The sequence below is a fragment of the Hyalella azteca genome, unplaced genomic scaffold (genome assembly GCF_000764305.2).
Source record: "Hyalella azteca isolate HAZT.00-mixed unplaced genomic scaffold, Hazt_2.0.2 contig3942, whole genome shotgun sequence".
Classification (NCBI taxonomy): domain Eukaryota; kingdom Metazoa; phylum Arthropoda; class Malacostraca; order Amphipoda; family Hyalellidae; genus Hyalella; species Hyalella azteca.
This window is the reverse complement of record NW_025934170.1, coordinates 91,729-112,564: the sequence shown is the minus strand read 5'-3', so window position 1 is coordinate 112,564 and position 20,836 is coordinate 91,729. Positions and strand designations below refer to the sequence as shown.

The window sequence follows — 20,836 nt, the reverse complement described above, 5'->3', positions numbered from 1 at the left end:
GGACTCACGTCGTGAAGAATGAATATTTGATCCCTTATGAATTAGGAGTATGGTTCCTGCACAGGATTTAGGAGTTCTTCGCGACTTAGAAAGTTCCAGAGCGGCGAGGGAAAAAGAGCATCTGCACAGTAAGCCGCGCACGAAGTTAAAGCGATTTACGGCTTTTGAGAAGATCAGTCTTCTGGCCACAAAAATTGCGACTTCATTTCCGAGTATAACTGAGGATCGACGCATTAAATTGCACTATATACTGAGATTCGAATGACTATTCCCAGAAATACAGACATAAAATTTAATGTTTAATATTCGCAACGCTGAAAAACTGCATGTCACTATTTCCGTCTATTTTCTCATAACAATGATCGTCCCCTTAAATTTGAGTCACCGAAAAAAGCAAAGTCTCAGTCGTTGGGATGCTTTCCATCTTACGTCTTTTTATGAATAATGGATGATGAAACCTGCTGAAGCGATAAACGAATTTCAGCGTATCATCTAGACATGAGAAGACCACTCAGGCAAGTAGGCCCATAAACAAGCACTTCAACTGTACATGAGATGAGTTTTGAGAAGAAAAGTTTAGCCCGAGAAGAAGGCGCTAATGGTTGAGTTTAGCATCCGTCAAGTCTCAGCGTCACAAAAGTAAGAGGCCGCGCGCAGCCTTGAGCGTCCTCTTAAGGGCCAGTCGGAGTATTGATGAGCGTCGTTAGAATTCACGGTTCCCTCCACAAGGGAAATGCCAAAGACCTAAATTTCTTGCGATGGGAATAAAGAAGAGTGCGTGTCATGGCCACCGCAGACTAGCCCTCTCTCGAATACATAATCCTTCACGTACGAGGAGCAATACCTGGGCTCGCATGGCTCGGCAGAAGGTTAGCTCGTAGCGCGATCCTTCGATGGTAAGTTTGTTTTCACAGGCGAACGTATTTTGTCATGAGGGACAATGAGGAGGGAAAAATTTAGTTTTTGTTGTACCTCTCCACTCTAAATTAATGAAGTAGATATCGAAATTTTCATAATTTAACTCTAGGTCACTAGTGAATGACAACTTAAGATGATTAGAAAAGAAATTAATTTACCTGCCTCGTAAATTAATTCATTGCCCTTGCATTGATAAAATATTTACTTAAATAAAATTCAGGTACAAATTTGACGTCATATACAAAATACATAAATTATTAGATTGAACCGCACAAATCAATTCCGGATATAACAGTCCAACAAAAAAATATGACTATATGCACATTCGAACGAAATATTATTACTAAGAATTCGCGTAGTGCGTACTCGATTAAAAAATTCAGATGCGAGTTAAAGCCTACCTTTCCTCTTGAGGTCAGTGTAGATGAAGCAACGGCTGGGAGCGAAGACGACACAGGGGATACAGGAGCGTTGGTTAGGGAAGGGGGCGCAAGTGTGGGCAATGTCTGTTGTTGGGATAAAAGTTGGGATGCGGGGCGCTGGGTGAAGAATCTTGGTGAAGACTGCGGCTGAGTTGAGAATCCCAATGGAGCAGCTGGAGGCTGAACTGTCAATCTTGAGGCAGGTTGAAGTTGAGCAGAAAATCCAGGCGGTGGAGAGGGAGGTTGAGCAATGGATCGGACGGGTGCCTCAGGTTGTGCAGAGAATCCAGGTGGGAGAGCTGGTGGAGATATCACCCTTGGCGGCTGCCGGGCCAGGTTTTGGAGAGACGGTGGAGCAGGAGGCTGTGGGAGAGAGGAGCTTAGGTCCAGAGGGGGGCCGAGAGGGGTGTTGAGGTCCGCGTGGCGAGCGGTCCCTAAAATGTCGTCCAGAGCGGAGTTGACGCGTTGCCGGGAGTTGAAGAGGAAGCCGTTGAGGGTGAGGAGTCGAGTGCCGTCCTGCAGCGTCATAGCTGCCGTCACCCGCACGCCCCCGGCCACCAGGCCTGGCGTTGCAAATAGATTTCAAATAAAATTTAAAATTCACATTCATAAGGTAACGAAAAATTCGTCGGTACTTTTATTTATTTTCGCAAAGAATAGCCAAAGTCTGGTAGAAGCTGAAAATAGGGTGAAGTGTTAACCGAGTTAGAACTAATTAACTCATTTAACTAGGTAGCAGGGCAAGTGATCGGGTTTTATTCTGAATAAAATCATATAAAAGCGGTCATGCGAATACATTTTAATTTTTAGAGGCGTCCTCATAGCAATCATTAGTCTCATAATTACAGCAGTATTACTCAATACGAGAAAATTATTTTTTGAATGCGATAAACTGATAAATTAACAATGATGATATTACATATTGTTTATAATTTAAATGTGAATAAGAGACACTGCTAACTCAAAACTGACCCGAATATCTGAAACAGTTATGAAACAAATTGCCTTTTCAAATGATTCGTAAGAATTGTGAACTGTTTCAAATGCCTGTAAGCAGTAGCTAAGCTCCAGCACACATCAGGGTCGTGCAATTTGCGACGCGACAGCAGCAAACTCGTCGCGCTGCGATAACGTATCTTCAACTTGCATACGGTGCTTCGCGCGCTGCTATCGTTCACGCAGCGCAGGTTGCAACGCGTTCTCAACGTGTCGTAGGTGTTGTTGCTGTACAAGCCAGCGAGGTAACCACAAGGTTAATTTTTCACCACAAAGTTTGAGGGTGTTTATGTCATGTAAGAATGGTGGCTGAGTGGAAGAGGAGTTAATAGGTCGGCGAGACTTGCTTGTTGTGGTGTTTAACTGTGCATTTGTTTACTTTGTGTCGCTGGTAGCAGATAGGCTTTTAGAAGATCATCAAAATTGTCGTCTTTTTTATATACGAGTATTTGTAAATCTGGGATAGTTCATATAAAAACTAATAGGTGTACAATAATTTTTTTTAAAGTTCATTGCCATTTGTTGCTAATGCAGGTAAATTAGCTTCTTGTAGCAAAGTCAAAGTTAGAATGTAACGTAAGCAGTCATCACTTGATTTATTATTTGATGATACATTAAACGTTTAGTACGACTCAGTGTTAACAGATGACACGCTCTTACTATTCATTATAAGGCAAAAATCAATTTGACCAAACATTGTGAAAAAAATTAAATAAAATATTTTGCATTTTTTGTTTGGTGACGATGCAAAACATTTTTGACTATCATACCAAAACATGGAATGCATCGCTCTCGCTGCACGTCCTTGACTCCGGCAATATTGATGCACTGTCTTTTTGTAAACAATACAAAGGGTCATTTTCTGGCGATGCGTCTTGCATGCGAAAGAAAGAGTTCTTAAAATACCATACTTTTTGCGTGTCTTCCATGTGCAATTGTGCATCCTAACTTGCGTGGCACTGGGGAGAACCAGCAATCTATTGAGCCTCCATTCAAATCCAAAGGCTTTGGAGACAAGTAATGCATGGGTCGTTTGATCAACGACGCGTTGAGGAAGATTGATTCATGCCTGATAGCGACGATGAAGATTGATGAAGATTGAAAACTCGTGCGTTTTGACAATGTAACCTCAATAATTCTTTCATCGCAAGGATGAGTAAGCAAAAAATATAAAAATAAGAAATCTAATTGGAAAATAGAAGTGGAAGTCAAACAACGAATAATCATATTCCTTGAATGTTCTCTGTTTTTTATTTATCAGGATTTTCGGTTTTCCACAGCAGTTGTAACTTGAAAACGGTCAACATCATTTTAAACTTCTTATTCACAAATCAATTCTACCCGTTGTTGATGAAGAAATCAAATATTTTTTACAGGTGCTCCTGAATTTTATGGTTGTCAATTCATCCATCGTAACGATAACGGATTTTTATTTTTATCAATATTTGTTTTTTACGCAGTTACTGACTGTTTCTCCTCTTACAGAATTTTTGTTCGGCGGGTAACAGATATTGAAACGGCTTAGTTATGAAATAACAGAATCACTACTAGTCTTTGAAGCGACCTTCTGAAGTCATCCAAGTGGAGCCAGAGCTACATGCCCGAAAAGCGTACCAAACATTCTTATTAAAGCGGAACACCAGCTGCGTGCCCGAGAAACGACCTACCAAGATTCTCGTCAGAGCGGAGCAACAGACGCCTGACCAAAAAGCAACCTACCAAGCTTGTCGCCAAAGCGTAAAATCAGATGCCTGCATGAGAAGTGACCTACCTGCTTCTCATCGAAACGAATCACCGGCTGCTTATCTGAGAAGTGACCTACCAAGCTTATCGTCAAAGCGGAGCTCGAGCTGCTTGCCCGAGAAGGCTGGCACGAGGAGGCCGGCCGGCTGCGTGAGCGCAGGGTCGTTGAGGTCGATGGCGTCGTAGAAGATGTGGTCGAGGAGGAACTCTTTCCTGAGGGCAGCGTAGCTCTGGTTCCTGATGTAGAGTGGGTTGAGCAGATGCTGCGGCGTCAAGTTCAGCATGTGGAAGTCATCAGGGGCTGCCACTGTCCGCACCTCTGTAAATGAAATGAAGACATGGTTTTTGTTAATGACAATTAGGTGCCTCTCAATACAGTTCATCAATGCAATGTGCTTCTTGCGTGAATTTATTTTTATCTGATTGAAGAAGCTGAAATGCCTTTGAATACTAAAATGATAGAGTGGAACTCGCATAAAATCAAAGACTTATAGTAAATGCTAAAAGATCATTATAATTGAGTGCAAAGCATAACATTCGACTAAGGAACTGCTCTAATACCGGCCAAATTATAACTGTCCGAGAAATTGCATTGCATTGTATAAAAATACCGATAAATTATCAACTTGACAATTTCCTGGACCTATTGTTCACCAGCAATGAAGAACTAGCTGCTGCTGCTGTTCGGGTTAAGGAGACCACACTGACGACCATCGACTAGTACGAGGCGGCCGCGACAACAATTGGGTTTGGGAACCAGCCCAGAGCTACATCTCGAGAGGGCCTTGCTGGGCTAAATTTTCGCCATCTTAGAACGGAGTGGGAGGCCATTGGAAACGAACTCCTTGAAATCAATTGGAAATCCGTGTTTCTGGAGTTGAATGCCGAAGCAATGTACAACAAGCTATGCAAAGTATTACTGCAGCTATGTGTGCGTCTCACGCCGGGAAGAACGACCCCGAACGGCATATAATTCCAAGGGACACACGAATCCTCATGAGAAAACGAACGAGTCTGAACAAGCAGATTGCCGCCTCCAGTAATACGGAGAGGCGGAGGCTGTAACATCTAAACTCTAAAGGATGAAATTGAGGAAAGTGAACGGCAGCTGCTGGACTCACACGAGGCTGATCAACAAGTAGCGGAGACACAGGTGGTGGCTGCCATTCGAAAGAACCCCAGATATTTCTATAAAAATGCCCAGTTAAAGTACAAAATCACGACCGCAGTGGGGCCTCTAAGGAATAATTATGTCCATATTGGTTTACGACCACGGCATGTGCGAAACAAAAGGAGCGCCTTTTGAAAAATGAGAACGAAATAGGAGTCTGTTAAGAAAACTGGCAGGGGGCGGGTACTGATGAACAATGAGTTTTAAACATCGGATCTTGAGACGAGCATCCAAGAATTATAGACTTATTCGGCTCCTGGGTCAGATGGAGTCCCTGCAGTGTTACTGAAAAAATGTGTCGGAGCACTAAAGGTCCCTCTAACTTTGATCTGGAAAAAAATCATTGACAGAAGGAAACGTTCCTAGTTACCTTAGGTTAGGGCTAATAACTCCAATATGCAAAGGAGGCGCAAGCGGAAAACCCCAAAATTAACGGTCAGTTACATTAACATCACTTGTTGATATTTGAGAAGGTTGTTGCCACAAGGTTGTTGCAGTAAATGGAGGAAGCTGACCTTTTCAACAGAAGACAACGCGGTTTTAGGCGAAATCGCTCCTGTTTATCTCAGTCACTGAAGCATCACCACCAAATCCCGGCTATGCTGGAGGAGGGGGCCGGGGTGGACGGGAGTATTTAGACTTCGCGAAAGCGTTCGACAGAGTTGACCATATAGAGTGCTGCTCAGAAAATTAAGACTACTGGGGTCGGAGGTGAATTGTTGTCATGGATTCGCAACTTCCTAACTGAAATACTACAAGCTGTCGTTGTTGGAGACTCGAGATCGAGCGAGGCGAGGGTGGAGTGTGGGGAACACAGGGAACGGTCATCGACCCTATACATATATTCTCTTCCTAGCCCACAGCGCCGGCATGGATATGGCAGTGAACCACGCCTCTACATCGTCATTCGCGGACGACACCAGGAAACTAATGACTATTGCGGACAGGAGAGACTGAGAGATTGCAAGAAGACCTCTCTGTAATATATGACAGGACCCAAGTGAACAACATGCAGTTCAATGGAACCAACTTTGAGATTGTGAGATACAGAGGTAGCGGAGGAGCTGGTATGGAGCACTGCTACCTGGCACCTGACGGCTCGGAAATCGGAGAATCGCGATCTTGGAGTGTTGATAAACACTCAGGTCAAGTTTGGTTATCACATGGCGGCAATAACAGAGAGAGGCAGGCGGATGGGAAGGATCTGACAGACGTTCACAGCAAGAGAAGCGAAACCGATGATCGCACTCTTCAGAGCCCTTGTGATACCTCTTCTTGAATACTGCTGCCAGCTCCGGACCCCGTTAGCGCTCGGCGCACTGCGGCAAGGGGAAGGGGTCTAGCGAACCTTCACTTCCAGGATCAGGGGGATGGAGGAGTTGAACTTCTGTGGGTGGTTGAAGCGCCTGGGTCTGTACTCACTTCAGAGGAGACGGGAAAGATATGTCATTCTATACACATCTAAAATAATAAGCGGAATGGCTCTAAAGTTTGAGAGCGAGACCTTCAGGATTGAAACAAACCATAACGAGAGAAGGGAGAGACAGTGCATGCAGGATCCCCCAACAACGTAACCGACCTGCGGTGGGATTTCAATCCCTGCAGGAAGGATCTCTTTCCGCGGCAGGGCCAAGGCTGTTTACCGACCTAACAAAGGATTTAAGAAAGGGCGAATTTACCCTGGAGACCATCAAGAGACGACTGGGCGTGAGCCTGGGCACTATCCCTGATCGTCCGCCCCTGCAACACTACCAGCGGCGAGAAGCAAGCAACAGCATCGTGCATCAGCTGGCCCTAACGAGTGCGGATGCACGATAGTCTGAGGCGGCGATCCATCGTGGCCTGGGGCTGCTACGTCCGAAACATACAGTATACTAAGGATAGGTGCTAAGGATGACAAACCATGTAACTTGGACCTTGCTGCTTTCGTAGTTACGTAAACAAAAACCAAATCGTCAATCCTATGCACTTTTGAATATGCAAGTACAATCACGACCAGGGACAGTAATTTCATGCTGTTCTATACAAGACCTTAAAATACAATAATCATATTAAGATTGATGCATTTATTTTTGAACTTAAGATGGCGACGACTTTCTAAATTTGCTCGAGAGTGACGCTGTGGGCCTTGCAGTCCTGGGTCGCCCCCGTATCCTGTTGGCTCTCTAATTGCGCAGCTTCATCGAGGAAGTGAGCGTCATTGACGTGAAGTGCTTGTGCTGCTTTCGTGTCTCAAAGCTCTGCCTGGTACCCGGTCAACACAAGTAATACACTTCACACAGGATTTGTACTGGCAATTATTGTGAACTCCTAACGAATCTAATTCACTACGCATTCTGAGTATATAACGTAGTACGTAATATGTTATGCAGTGTGCCCCGGTAAATTATTGGTAGGCTGCAATGTACCCATAGTAAATTTTTGGTGCTAAGTAGAGTAAGCTGGTAATTTATGATGAAGTAATAAAAACATAATAGATATGAAACAAAAAATCTGAAGAAAAGTGAAAATCGGAACTAAATAGAGTGAAAGCAAAATATAATGCAAACAGAAATGTATTATATTTTCACAGTGCATTAAAACAATAAACAACAAAAAGTCTATCCACTATTCACCCAAGTATTCGAGCAGGGAGTGAGACCTCAATTATCGTTACTAACAGATACGCTATTGAAACTGATCAGTGAAATAATTAATGATTGAATAAGTTTATCGATGCTGAAGAAACAAACAGTTGGAAATATTTTAGGATGCACTACTTCATGGTTGACGTGAAACATTTTTAATCAATAATTTTGACATTTTTTGTGATCTAAATATTAATTTCAATTTCCAAATGGCTCGATGATTGCATAAAAATCTCTTGCAGTTCCAAATTTGTGTCATATCAGCTGAGTGCCTAATCCTGTTTGGAGCACAGAAAAATCCGATTATACTCTTTGCGACCAGATTGAGTGCATTTTATTCAAGTTAAACCAACAAAAAGTAAAAAAATATATGACAGAACTCATGCAATGGGCAGGGTGGCCCAGTGGTTACAGTTCAGAGTACCAATTGATTGGAGCAGAGAGGCGCGGGTTCGAACTCAGCTCTGTCATGTGCGCCAGTTTCTGGTCAGAATCGGCGAGGAGGCCGGGCGGTTAAGCACAGCAGAATTGTAGCAGTGAGTTGCGAGTGCGAGACCGCAAAATGCTGTGAATGTTCTGCGATGTTAAAAATCGGCGACAGGCCTACGGCCTACTAAACGCTGAAACCGCTATTATTATTTATACTATTAATAAACGAAGTGCAGCGCTAAAAATATCTAATCATTTCCCGTTTTGTATATTTTGTCACTATTTACTCAAATTAGTGATGAACGCTCGAAAATTGTCTCGAATGTTATTCCATGAAAGGGACTTATTCCACATCATTAATCGTATCGTCGAAGTGAAACAGATCTCAGCAAGGGATTAAGCAATGACTTCCACATCATTAATCGTATCAATGACGCAAAACTAATCTCAGCAGTTGCGATTAAGCACCGATTCAAACTCTTTATTATAGGATTGAAAGAATCCTTTACTGAAGAGAATATATGCTTTGAGTCAATAGACAAAGATTCATCAAGAAGAAAAAACTTTCTAACACAATAAAAACAAGTTAATGTTGGAAGCAAGAGCTCAAGACGACGACGTGTGGGACTAAAAAAAGTTAATGACACTCGCTAGTTAATGACAATTGTAGAGCAATTCTCAAAAAGCTGACGTACCGTCAAGAAATGGCGCTATTTGGCAGATAAAATGGAAAATTTATTGCACTGTTTGTGAAGATTATACCGTTTTGTCATCAGATAATTAAAAGGAAACTGGACTCCTTGTGATTGGATTTTGTGAAAGCCTCTCCCGAGGTGATCGAATATAGCAGCATTACCGCAGTTTAGTCAATGACCACACATTTATTCGAGAGCAAAAATTGAAAACAAGAGAGAAGGACAAAGGCAGCCAAAGCAAGCAATTAAATGCATCAAATCTGTACACATCCTATGTCAAAAATTATTATTTTCATATCATTATTTTGATCGTATCGTAATCATCATCGGTCCTGAACCAACACACGTACTCACGGTTCACACGCTTTTGTCTTCCTTGAATGGCAAAAAACGATTCTTGCTGCCGTGAATATCACAACTAATGAGTACTCATTAAGTAAGTTGAATTATTATTATCGGATGATTCTCGTTTCATTTAAAAATAAAAATGAAAATTATTTCGGATTTGCCATGAGATTTTCTAGTCCTGAAATTTTTTGAGATTTTCTCGTATTGCAGCAACTTGAGTCGAGGCAACTGAAATGAAAAATTTTTAAGTCGATATTTTCTAGAAATCTTACCGCAAAAGAACTGTCACTAGTAGCGGCTGTTCAAGATCTTTACTATATTCGCAGCCGGATATGAGACGGCATACCGGAACGCTGGCAAAACAATTTCTCTGCTTGTAATAACCATGCATCAATTTATTATATTCTGAGGCCGCCATCGCAGAACACGCAACAACTACACGATGACAAAGGCGATAAATAAGCTTCGTTTATCCAAGCATCGTGATCGTACAATGCCCACTTCTTGTCTACCGACTTATTGAACGGAAAGCACAGCAGACATCCATTGTACTGCAACATCGTAACTACAGAACGCTTCCTGTGCGCGTGACAGTTCTCCGGCTTTTAATTTCTTGAAAGATCGAAATTGACAACCGAAAGCTGTGATTTGTGACAATATAAACAACCCTGAGTTTCCCCAAAGTTTTTTAGTCATTCTCTACATTGAATGAACAGGTCTAGATACTCACGCCCCATTAGTCAATAAAAAATTGCTGTACTAAAATTTTACTTTTAATTTTAAAATTAATTTAAAAAAAATTAATTACAAAACACACTGGCAAGTTAGCCCGGCATTGGCCAGGATAGATAATCATTGCAATTGCAATTTAAGAATCCGTTTATTACAAATCTCGTCACCCTGATTTGATTCCTTTCCATTACAGGTAATAATATGGCAAATAAAGTACCGTAATTGAACAATGGACCTACAACCCTACAAATAGCATGGAATTTTCATGTCCTTTTTAAATTTTGAAGAGACTAAATTTTTTATTATTAAACAAAATTGAAATGTAAAATAACAGTTCAATTTTAAAATCGACATTTCTTCTTAAATTTTGCCACAAAATTTCACCATTACTATAAAAATCCCAAGTAATATCCTTCTTCACACGAGAAGTATCGTTGATACGGGCCCGAATAATGCTGTACATTTCCAGTTTGAAATTTCCAGCGCAGGACCGTTGACAAATATGTAATAGACTAAACACGCAGATTTACCTTTCTTTGCTCAGTTGGTTGTGACATTTAGAAGGTTAACCTGACAATTTGAAGATATTAAAAGATTATACAAAAACATTAAGAAGAATAGGAATAAATGTATGAAAATGTGTGAATAATGCTTGATAAATACGTGATTGAATTATGTTGGACGAAAAATAATAGATGATGTTTTGTAGTATATTTGCTCGGAATGAGTTAAAACGCTGTTTTTGATATGTGCCACTGGCTGATATCATTGATACCAAATGAACTTTCGAGCAAATAAACACTCTAGCATATTTTAAAAATGCGATATAATATACGAGAAAACGCTTTACTGCTGCTATTAGTTTAATATTTATTTGAACTAAATAGTATCCAGCATTGTAACGTATAATAAGTATTATAATTTAAAACTTATCGAACATACTATGATGGTTTTAAGAGGATGTACCTTTTTTTTAAGTACGCCGCCTGAGCACTTCGAGAAGCCACAGACGCCATCACGGAACCATTCGATCAAGTCTATATACGCCTGTTTACGTGATTTTTAAAATACCGCCACCTATTGAGAATCCGGCCGACTGCGAAGTACACGCGTTTCACTGAGCTCAATGCTTCAAATCAGTTGACATTCATCGCCAAATCAGTGAAGCAAATGATGAAAATAACAGTGGAAAAAACAGTGATGGAATAGTGGAGTGAAAAAAAGTGATAAATCCGAAAACAGTGAAAAATTCATCCTCTGAAATCAGTGATGGAATAGTGTAGAAATTGGCTATGGCGTTGAGAGATGGCCGCATAAACATACCGTACATGATGAGGAACGAAGTGGGAGACCTTCAGTCATATCCGATGATCTAATTAAAAATGTTGACTGTAGAGTGAAAGAGAACAGACGATTCACGATTTCCTCCTTAGCTGAAAAGTTTATTGTCGTCACAAGAAGTGTTCTTTGTGACATTGAAAAATCAGGCGGCAAGTGTCTCTGACGATGGTTCACAGAAGCTGAAGCCATGATACAATATTATTGGGATTTATGACGAAAAGTAAAGTATGGCCTTTTAACTGAAAAAATTATTCTATGAAAAATTTAGTTTTTATATGCCAAAACGGTTCTTACTTAAAACATAACCCCTCTTACCTATTTACTTCATCAGCCAACAACATGACTATCACGGTCAATTAATTAATTCAAGTTTGCTTCTTTGTCATGTGTCCCTCTCCTTGTTACTGTCATATTGAACTAAAAGAGCCTCTGTCATATAAAAGTAAAAAAGTTCCTGTCATTTTTTAAAACTTAGAAAATCGCAGTCATCTATAAATAAGAGCATCTCTGTCGCATAAAACTAAATGAGTTCCTGTTTAGTAAAACTACGAAGTCCCTGTCATTATATAAAACTAAAAGAGCCCATGTCATATAAAACTATGAGAGACCTTGTCATAAATGAAGCTAATCGAGTCCCTGTCATTGTATAAAACTACGGAAGGTCCAGCCAGTTTATAAAACTAAGAAGTCAAGGGAACTTAAGGTTGATCTTTTGGATCGTAACTCCACGGATATGCCATTGGGACCCTCTTGATTCTAGTCTGTAGGTGAATTCAATATGCAACCAATTAAATCATTAATCAGGCGAAAAATAATCATTTCGAATGCATAATCATACTCAACCGCTAATCACCTAGCTTGAGGAGTGAATGTTTAGTGTCGTGATAATACTTTTTTTGAGAATTTCGTACCAGTTCCGTGACGCTCTTCCGTGACAATTATGCAGTCAAGTTCCAAAAGGGATTAGAATACATTTCCTCAAAATTGACCTTCACAACCGGATGTTCACCTAGACCCCGTGCTCCCACATTTTTAACACACACCCACTCAGTCAAAAACACACATTCTTCAATAAATTGCATATATAATTCAAATTTTATTTTCCGTTGAATCTTGAATACTATATATCAAGTGCAGAAGACCCGGATTTGCTTGGTGCGTCTCGTCATAGTCGGTGAGTCTGTAAAATTTGTCTCAAAGCTACGAAATTTGTTAACAGATAAACTGTCACCAATTCTTTAACTAAAGCTCGTTGTTTTTCTCTTTTAAGTCAGCAATTAAAATAAACGTATTCGTATTACTCATTATTAGAAGAGGCGATATCAGGCGATGCACATCGCATCTGAAAGAAGCTTTCAATCTTCTTGACAGTTACTGCACGGCACTGATCTGACAACCTCAACTTTTCGTACTGGATTGACTCTATTTTTTTGAAGATGTTATCGCATTGCATCTCCGATAGAAATAATTTTCTGCAACCCCTGTGATTTCGATTTATATTCAATCAGAAACATTTGTTTTATCTGTAGGAGAAACGATCAATTAGTTTAGACGTAATTTGAAACAGTATTGAAATTTGTACATGTCACTTATGAAGGAGGATGTGCATGTACTTATGTGCATGTCACTCCAACAGGAGGATTGTACACGCTATAACTGGACACTTCAACCAGGATCAGGGCTCTGTCGTGGGCGGTCCCGGATGTTGTCTGATCGTAAGGGACTTGACCGACGCTGCAATGCAATGCAAGCTCGTCGACGCCCTTCAATTCACAGATTTAATTTAGGCGATAAGATGCAAAATAATGCATCAAAAGCTCCTAGTTTGGTCAGATGCTACGTATTGATGCGTAGAAATCTTATTTTATGCGGTTTCATGGCGGCTCGTTCGGAGTTTTAATAATGAAGAATGGTGATGCATGTCATACGTAGGAGCTCACAATGAAAAATTTCGCACGATATTAACCTCATACTATAACTCGTATAAAATGAATAAAATTATTCAAGTAGGTGATTATTTCAATGAGTTTTCCTCACTTTTTTGTTTGTGACATGATTAATTGAGAAAATATTATTTAATTATTAATTTATTTAATTAATTAAATATTAATTTAATTAATTATTAATTAATTGACAATAGAAAATTTTATAACCTTTTCTAGGTTTAATTGATTGCATTTCATCCCTTCTTTAATGTTTCCTGTATGGTAATGTTTCCTGTACGAGTAGCTCTTCTGTACAATTTTGCGATATTCCTTCTCTTTCTATGTCACTGAGAAGTAGCTTCCTTGGATAAAAAGCCTCTTTATTTTCATAATTTTTATTTGTTATCTAATTGAATAATTATAATTTATCACTTCCTCTGCGGCGAAAGTCATCCCACGTGGAAGCTACACGCGAGGTCACGCGCCGGGCACTGCGTGAGCGCCTAAACTGGAGCAGCCTTTCACTGCCGCCCTACAGCAGAGTTTAGCCGGATATTCGGCGGCCGCCGAACAGACAACCGCCGAACAGACAACCGCCGAACAGACAACCGCCGAACAGACAACCGCCGAACAGACAACCGCCGAACTGACAACCGCCGAACAGACAACCGCCGAACAGACAACCGCCGAACAGACAACCGCCGAACTGACAACCGCCGAACAGACAACTGCCAGCTTCTAGCATTTATCCTGGGATTGTTTCACTGTAGCGAACACGATGCCCGACTGCCGAGGCAGTCGGTGGGTGAAGTGAGCTGAATTTCTTGGAAAGGCAACAGAGGAGATGATGTGACTCATGGGCTATTACGTGAAAGGATAGAATTCTCGAATGAAATAGGGGGACCGAGGAGCGGAAAAGACTAATGGGCGGCTAGTAGATGAGGATCTAGCGATGAGTAAAAGACTATGACACTCGTACATACATAGGGGACTATTAAGAAGCTAAGAAGACTGCAGGCCTTATATTAGACGAGGAAATCGAGGAGCGGAAAAGACTAAAAGAACCGAGGACGGTATCGAATCGAGTAAAAGGTTCAAGGACTCGTATTAAAAGAGGGTTTCGATAAGATGGAAATACTGAGAGACCTGAGACATCGAGGCATCGCTGCGAGGAAAAAACTAAGAGACTCGTATAACAGGAGGATATCGAGGAGCTGAGACAAAAGACGTGGGACTCCCAGTAGGGTAACGAGGCGAGGGAGAGACTAATACACATGTTGGATCGAGTGGTTTCGAGAAGAGGGCAAAAATTAGGAACTCGTCTAATCGCATTCGTGTCTTAAGATTTCGTATAGGTACAAGTAACCACAGGGGTCATTGTAATAAAAACACATTGTCTCTGGTTTTAGATAAATAGCGACAAAGCTGCCTCAGGTATATTTATTCTAGATTAAGAGATCTATATTATCTGATATAATACTAAGTTAATATCCATATAATCGTACGTTTAATGACGACTCGCGCAAGGGCAAGCAAGACTGAGTGTCAAAGGCCAAAGGCAACCAGAATACCTTGAGTTCTTTTTGCCCTTGCCGTTCACGAGATCACGACCGAGATATAGAGAGCTGGGGGAAATGCTCTGGAGTCTTTTTCAGAGAAAGTCGCTAGAGGTAACGAACGATAATCTTCATGTTGATCTCATGAAACGCGTGCATTTGGCGCTGCGAGAAATGTATTCATATGGTCCACTGACGTGAAGAATATTTCAGTAATGCTTGCACTATATGCTGATTTTGGTGCCTTTGTACATGCGAGTGAAAACTCCGTTTTGTTGACCTTTTGAAGTTTACGATCAAACAGATGTTAGTGAGCAATTTTCTCTCAGCAAAAAAAAAAAAAAAATCAAACCAGTAGATGCATGGGTCAGGTTACTTTGATTTTCGATGTTCTTTCGTCTTCTACTTGGTATTTACTATTTATTGGAATTATTAAGCTGGAAAATTGCTATAAAACTTTGCCTTGATTTGAAGGATATCACGCCCCTGGGTTGATATAAATGAGGAAAGTTTAATGAGGGAAAACTTGATTTTGAAGTTGATATATTCACACTTTTTTTCATGCAAGAAAAAACTGAATCATATTAAAGAAACCAGTTTTAATTACATTGACATTCCCGTTCTTCATCGTACACGTTCTCACGGCATGATTAGGCCGCCTCAGTTAAGGCTCTTGCACACAAATTGCCAACGAGGTATTTTCATTGGTGAGAGGAAACACAAGGTATTACTTTTGATGATTAAATACGACCTAGATTCTTCTCGATTTCTGTGGGAGTCCTACTGATGTTCACGTAGAGACGTTGAAATTGCGAGCGAAGGGTGCGCGTTTGATAGCATAGATTGCGTCACAGCTTCTGATCGGCAGGGGCATCAAAATTGCGATATAAGTGAGGACATAGCATAGATATTATCGACAAGTTGTTGAGCTGAGCAGTGAAACGGAACCGAACAAATAGCGACGTTCACGCGCGATCAGCTAAGTTGATATTTTCTTATTAAATGGATGTAGGTGGGAAGAATAATGTTGACGTCTTTTTCCTATTGATCGCCGTTACTCCAATTTAAAACATTTTATTTCTTTTAAGGATGAATCTTGCTTGGCAGATTATCATAAGGCGTTGACATAAACCGAGTTTAGCAGTTAAATAAGGTTTACTTTGAATACCAGGCACCCGATAGAAACAATCTGTGTTTCAGAATCGGAAACATTTTTTCTTCAAACAAGCAACGGTCAGTTACTGACCTAACGTTGCAATGTCTATGTGAGGACATCTCTCACTCAAAACATGGAATAATTGATAATTGATGTATATGCATATTTTAAATGTTAGCCATTCAATGGCAGTCAATAATTACTTAAAATTCAAGATCTAAGTTTATTTAAAAATTGAAATACAATTTTTACTTTGGTAAGGGTAAATTTTATTCAAAATAAGTTAAAGTTACCTAAAAATTTCAAAACAAGATCTAAGCTATACGTCCGCGCTGAATGTGTGTTTGGATGCGTCTTTTTTCAATTATGGTCCCTTTAGCTTCAAAATTACTATATATATTCGGAATGACTGCATGCATGGGTTCTTTATAACGGGATTTGGAACAACGGTATTATCAAAATCAAATTGCATGAATGATTTACACCACGCAAACCGGGCTAGTTCTTTTAAACTATAACTTATAATGTATTTTTGGTGGTTGAGCTAACTTCCTAGCCTGGAACTAAAAATGCATTGAGATTCTTGGAGCTCAGATCCAAATACCAAAGGTGTTGGGGTTTAGCCAATTCTGAAATTATTTTTCGGTGGATGAATCACTGGGCTAGGCAAACCGAATTCGGATTCATAAAATAGAATTTAAATCAATTCCTCGTTATCGAAGTACGATATAACGTGCTAACTTGCTATTTCCATCACATATAGAAGCAGGCTATAAATTTTTTTGTTGATTAGATTGAACGGGTCTTCTTTCAAACTTATTTTTGCTTGAGAAGCCTGATGATGGCTGTAAAGATAATATAATAAGGTAGTCAAAAACACCCTGATTATTTCTATTTCGATCTAAAAATCAAATTATTAATAAATTCAAAGTGGGAAAGCCACTTACCAAAATTGATGCGCAGAGCGGGACCGTTGTCTTCTCCGTCGATTTCCAACGCTTCCGTCCAGAGCCTGACAAACTCGCTGATTTTGGCGTGATGTGCGTTGGCTGCCACTGACTTCGGCACCGGCGGTAGAACAGCGAACGTCGGCTGCGATATGGCCGACTTTACTAATAAAGCCGTCACTATAACGCTCAACATAACTGACATCGTCGTGCAGCAACGCTGCATCTCTACGGCAGTGCTCTTTATAGCTCCGAAAAGAATAGCATTCGTATGTTCGTTAAATTTTAAACCTAAACCTATCGTTGTCTTCTACAGGTCTTGGTCGAATGTTCGTCTTGAAACTTATGACAATAAAACTTATGATTTAGTTCTTCGTACGACCTGAAACCTTTCGAATGGTTTTCTTTATCTTTAGATTAAATACTTTACTCTATAAATCGTTCTTCTAATCGCAAGCAGTTCGAGGTTAAGAAATAGGGGGCTTTCTGCTCAAAAGATCGTTCAGGAAGAAAAATTAAGCTTGTCGTAAATGTTAGTATGGTATAGGAAGCTAGAATGATCTAAATAAAATTCAAACATTAAATATTCTTATGTGTATATAATCAATATTATTTTTTGTATTAATGATCTTCGGATTTGATGTGAAGCTAGACATAATTTTGAATTTGTCTATTTTTTCCTACTATGTCATCTATTTCACTGTAGATGTATATGATAGAAACCAAATATGAAATTTGAATGATCCAAGCGAGGGTAACTTCAGAGTATTTTCGATAAATTAACTGTACAAGTGTCTTAGTTTCGAGCTTTTAATCTCGTTATAACCAAGTCTCAAGTTAAGATTCCCAGTCAACTACCACCAGACCGCATCATTTCGAAGTACCCTCTCACACCGCCGCTTGCGTGACACTGACCGGGCACCTCAGGTCGACCCTCTTTATATACGCGACCTCGTCATCGCGCCAGGCACCTGTCTTCGTAGTAACGCCTTAGCTTTTGCCAACTGTTCCTCCGCGAAGATCAGTAAGCTTCATTTTCCGTTCCCTTTTTTTCAAGTGTTTGTGAATTTAAGCATTCAGTATGAGTGTTTAAATTTTATTGTTCAATTTTAATTGCTAAATTACATGGTCATGAGTGCCTCAAAATAACTTGACGCTTGGGAAGCGCTTCTTAGCGACTTTCTCGCCAAGATTGAGAGGTTATGATCACAACACCAAACCTGCAACTACTATAGTGGAAATTCTGCTCGAAATCGGCGAAGTGGTCCGGTATTTAAAAATCGACAACAACACAAAATGGCTTAATCCAAGCTGGCACCATGATACTATTCTAAATCATTTCAATTATCATAAATCCAGTTTAGAAGTTAATTAAAGATTACTTTGCGTATCAAGCATCTGAAGATAACAATCTGTGTTTCAGGATCGGAACCATTTTTTCGTCAACGAATTAAGAATTGAAATTATCAACGTTGGCAACGGCGGATCCAAGTAAGTAAAGTAAACACATCACAATTATGAATTATTATTATCATTATTATTTTTTAAATAATTTTTATTTATCTGTTTTATTTGGTTTTGGAGTCTGCCTGCTCACCTGTCGAATTATTTATACAATTATCAATAACTTAGTTGGAAATAAAAACGATTTTCCCACAGCTTTCTCTTCTGGTTATCTAATTGCTGTTCAGAAGCCCCCCGATATTTTATTTCCATGCATATAAACCAAGTGAGCATGAATTTCGTATGCGAGTATACTACACATATGTAGTGTACGAGCTTTCAAGTACGAACAATTGTCCATGTTCTACTAAGTGTTCGCTTTAAGTCGCATAATTATGCTCAGTGAGCGCTCTGTGTGTGCTCAGGGAGCACAAAGACGAATGAAGCATCTCAGAACTTCATTCAAATTCAGCTGCTCGAATACTTTCTTTCTTTGTCGCACTTGCAAGAGGTTCACTTCATGGTTGAATTGTATTAATTCAACCATGGGATCACTTCATCTCTGAAAAATCACGCGAACCATAATGATGAACCGCGCTCATTGTGTAGAATTTTTCAATTAACAAACTTTCTTATTTTATCTTCGGTTAAAACTAAATTATAATAAACAGGCTTGTTAATAAATCGTGATAAGAGAAATGAACTATAGAAATAGAAACGAATGAATGAGTGCAGGAACCGAGAAAATGTAATATTGCGCGCTTCTATTTCTCTCCGCGTGTTGGTAAACATCTTGGGGGCAAACGCAATAAAAAGGCAAGTGATTGATGCCCAAATCCTACTGTCATCTCACAATTCAGCCGGTAACTGAAAGTGGCAAGTCACTCTAGCTGATGTAACTTAACATCGTAACTTCGCGTAGCAAACGTTACAGCTACATTAATGTCTGGCCCATGAAGAGTGCCATGAGAACGCAAGAGGGATAGGTTTTCTTGGATATTGTCGGTCTGATGCATTGGACTGATGCGAATCGTATTTTACATTACAGCAAAGGAAAATACGCGTTTGTTTTTATAGTAAAGCGTTTCTCAACCAATGAGTATTATTTAGATTTTAGAACATCCAAACGCTCTCGGAATTTGTCTAAAATTGTTTCCATTGCTATTATTATCGAAGTCAACTATAAAATTTTATCTAGATTCCAGGTAAACATTTAAAATTCAAACTGCTCTGTTCTAAATAATACTGGACTTTTTTGTCCAGTATTATTTTCTGTCTAGTATAAGCAAAATGAGCTTTATCATTAACACGTCTTTATGTTGCACGTCTGAAAAGTTATCAAAAGAATTTATTGTCGATCCGGTAGTAAAAGTCAAAAATAATAATTTCAGTGGCCAGATAAATTCAGTGGTTTGTAATGACCGGAAATCGAAATTTTTAACGTTAAGAAAAACCTTCACTTCACTTTACAATAAAAAATTTGTATTAGAAACGTGGTACTATTGTAATAAAAAGCCATTTGTAAATTTCATATTCAAATTATCAAACCCTACAAAGAGTCTAATTCGCTAAGTTTAGAACAATAAATTGTTAATAAGAATTACTCATCAGTCTTTGTCAGAACAAGTCTTTGGCGTGACATTGCCGAGTCGGCATCTACTAATGCTCAACCGCAATATTAACCTGAGTTGACAAGATGACTTTTGTTCTGCGTACGCCAGTGGACCTACATGATATCGCCAACCACTTCATCAGCAAAATTCGTATTTCCTTCAAACGTTTTCAATCATTATGAAGTGAAAGTTATCCAATGTCTTTTGCGGTCCTAGCGGACCCGCAATGTTGAAAAAATTAGACTGCTTCGCCGCGGACACTTCGTGAGATCATCGCGACATCAACTTGAGGTTACAGTTGACGAAGTAAACTACAAGAACTCTTGGGATTTCCTCTCTAGCCTTCGACTCTCCAGAGGGCCTCCGTCATCCCTCGTTAACTCAGCACTCGACAATGGAACCACACGCATTGTCTCTCGTTAGAATTAGCGCGTACGTCTGAACAGCGGATCAATAGAGTAAAGAACATAACGACGAGTTAAGTGTAGTGAATGTTGCTTTTATATTATTTGCAATGATAGCATAATAATTGAATTATCGACGTTGGCAACGGCGGATCCAAGTAATCAAAGAGACTTCCAGCCGAAACTATAATACTTCGACGTCAGGAGCAGCCTGAAGGAGCTGATCTTCGCTTCTATAATAAACAATGCAAGTTTTATGCCATTAGTTGAATGCACGATAAAATGGATGGCAATAACCAGTACACTCGGAAGTATTTGAAGGGATAAAATATGGATTCAATTTATTAGAGGAAGCAAGCAAACGACTGGA

General features: G+C 39.8%; 1 protein-coding gene across 1 annotated transcript in view; it reads right to left on the bottom strand.

The window, feature by feature from the left end:
* Positions 1 to 17,487, bottom strand: part of LOC108675177 — a 47,042-nt gene extending 29,555 nt beyond the window's left edge. The window contains exons 1-3 of the mRNA XM_018163169.2: positions 17,007 to 17,487; positions 4,159 to 4,398; positions 1,320 to 1,903 (exon numbers count right to left, since the gene is read on the bottom strand). Of these exons, the coding sequence (XP_018018658.1) occupies positions 1,320 to 1,903; positions 4,159 to 4,398; positions 17,007 to 17,232 (1,050 nt within the window). The 5' untranslated portion in view covers positions 17,233 to 17,487. The remainder of the gene's footprint in view (positions 1 to 1,319; positions 1,904 to 4,158; positions 4,399 to 17,006) is intronic.
* Between the last annotated feature and the right edge of the window lie 3,349 nt (positions 17,488 to 20,836).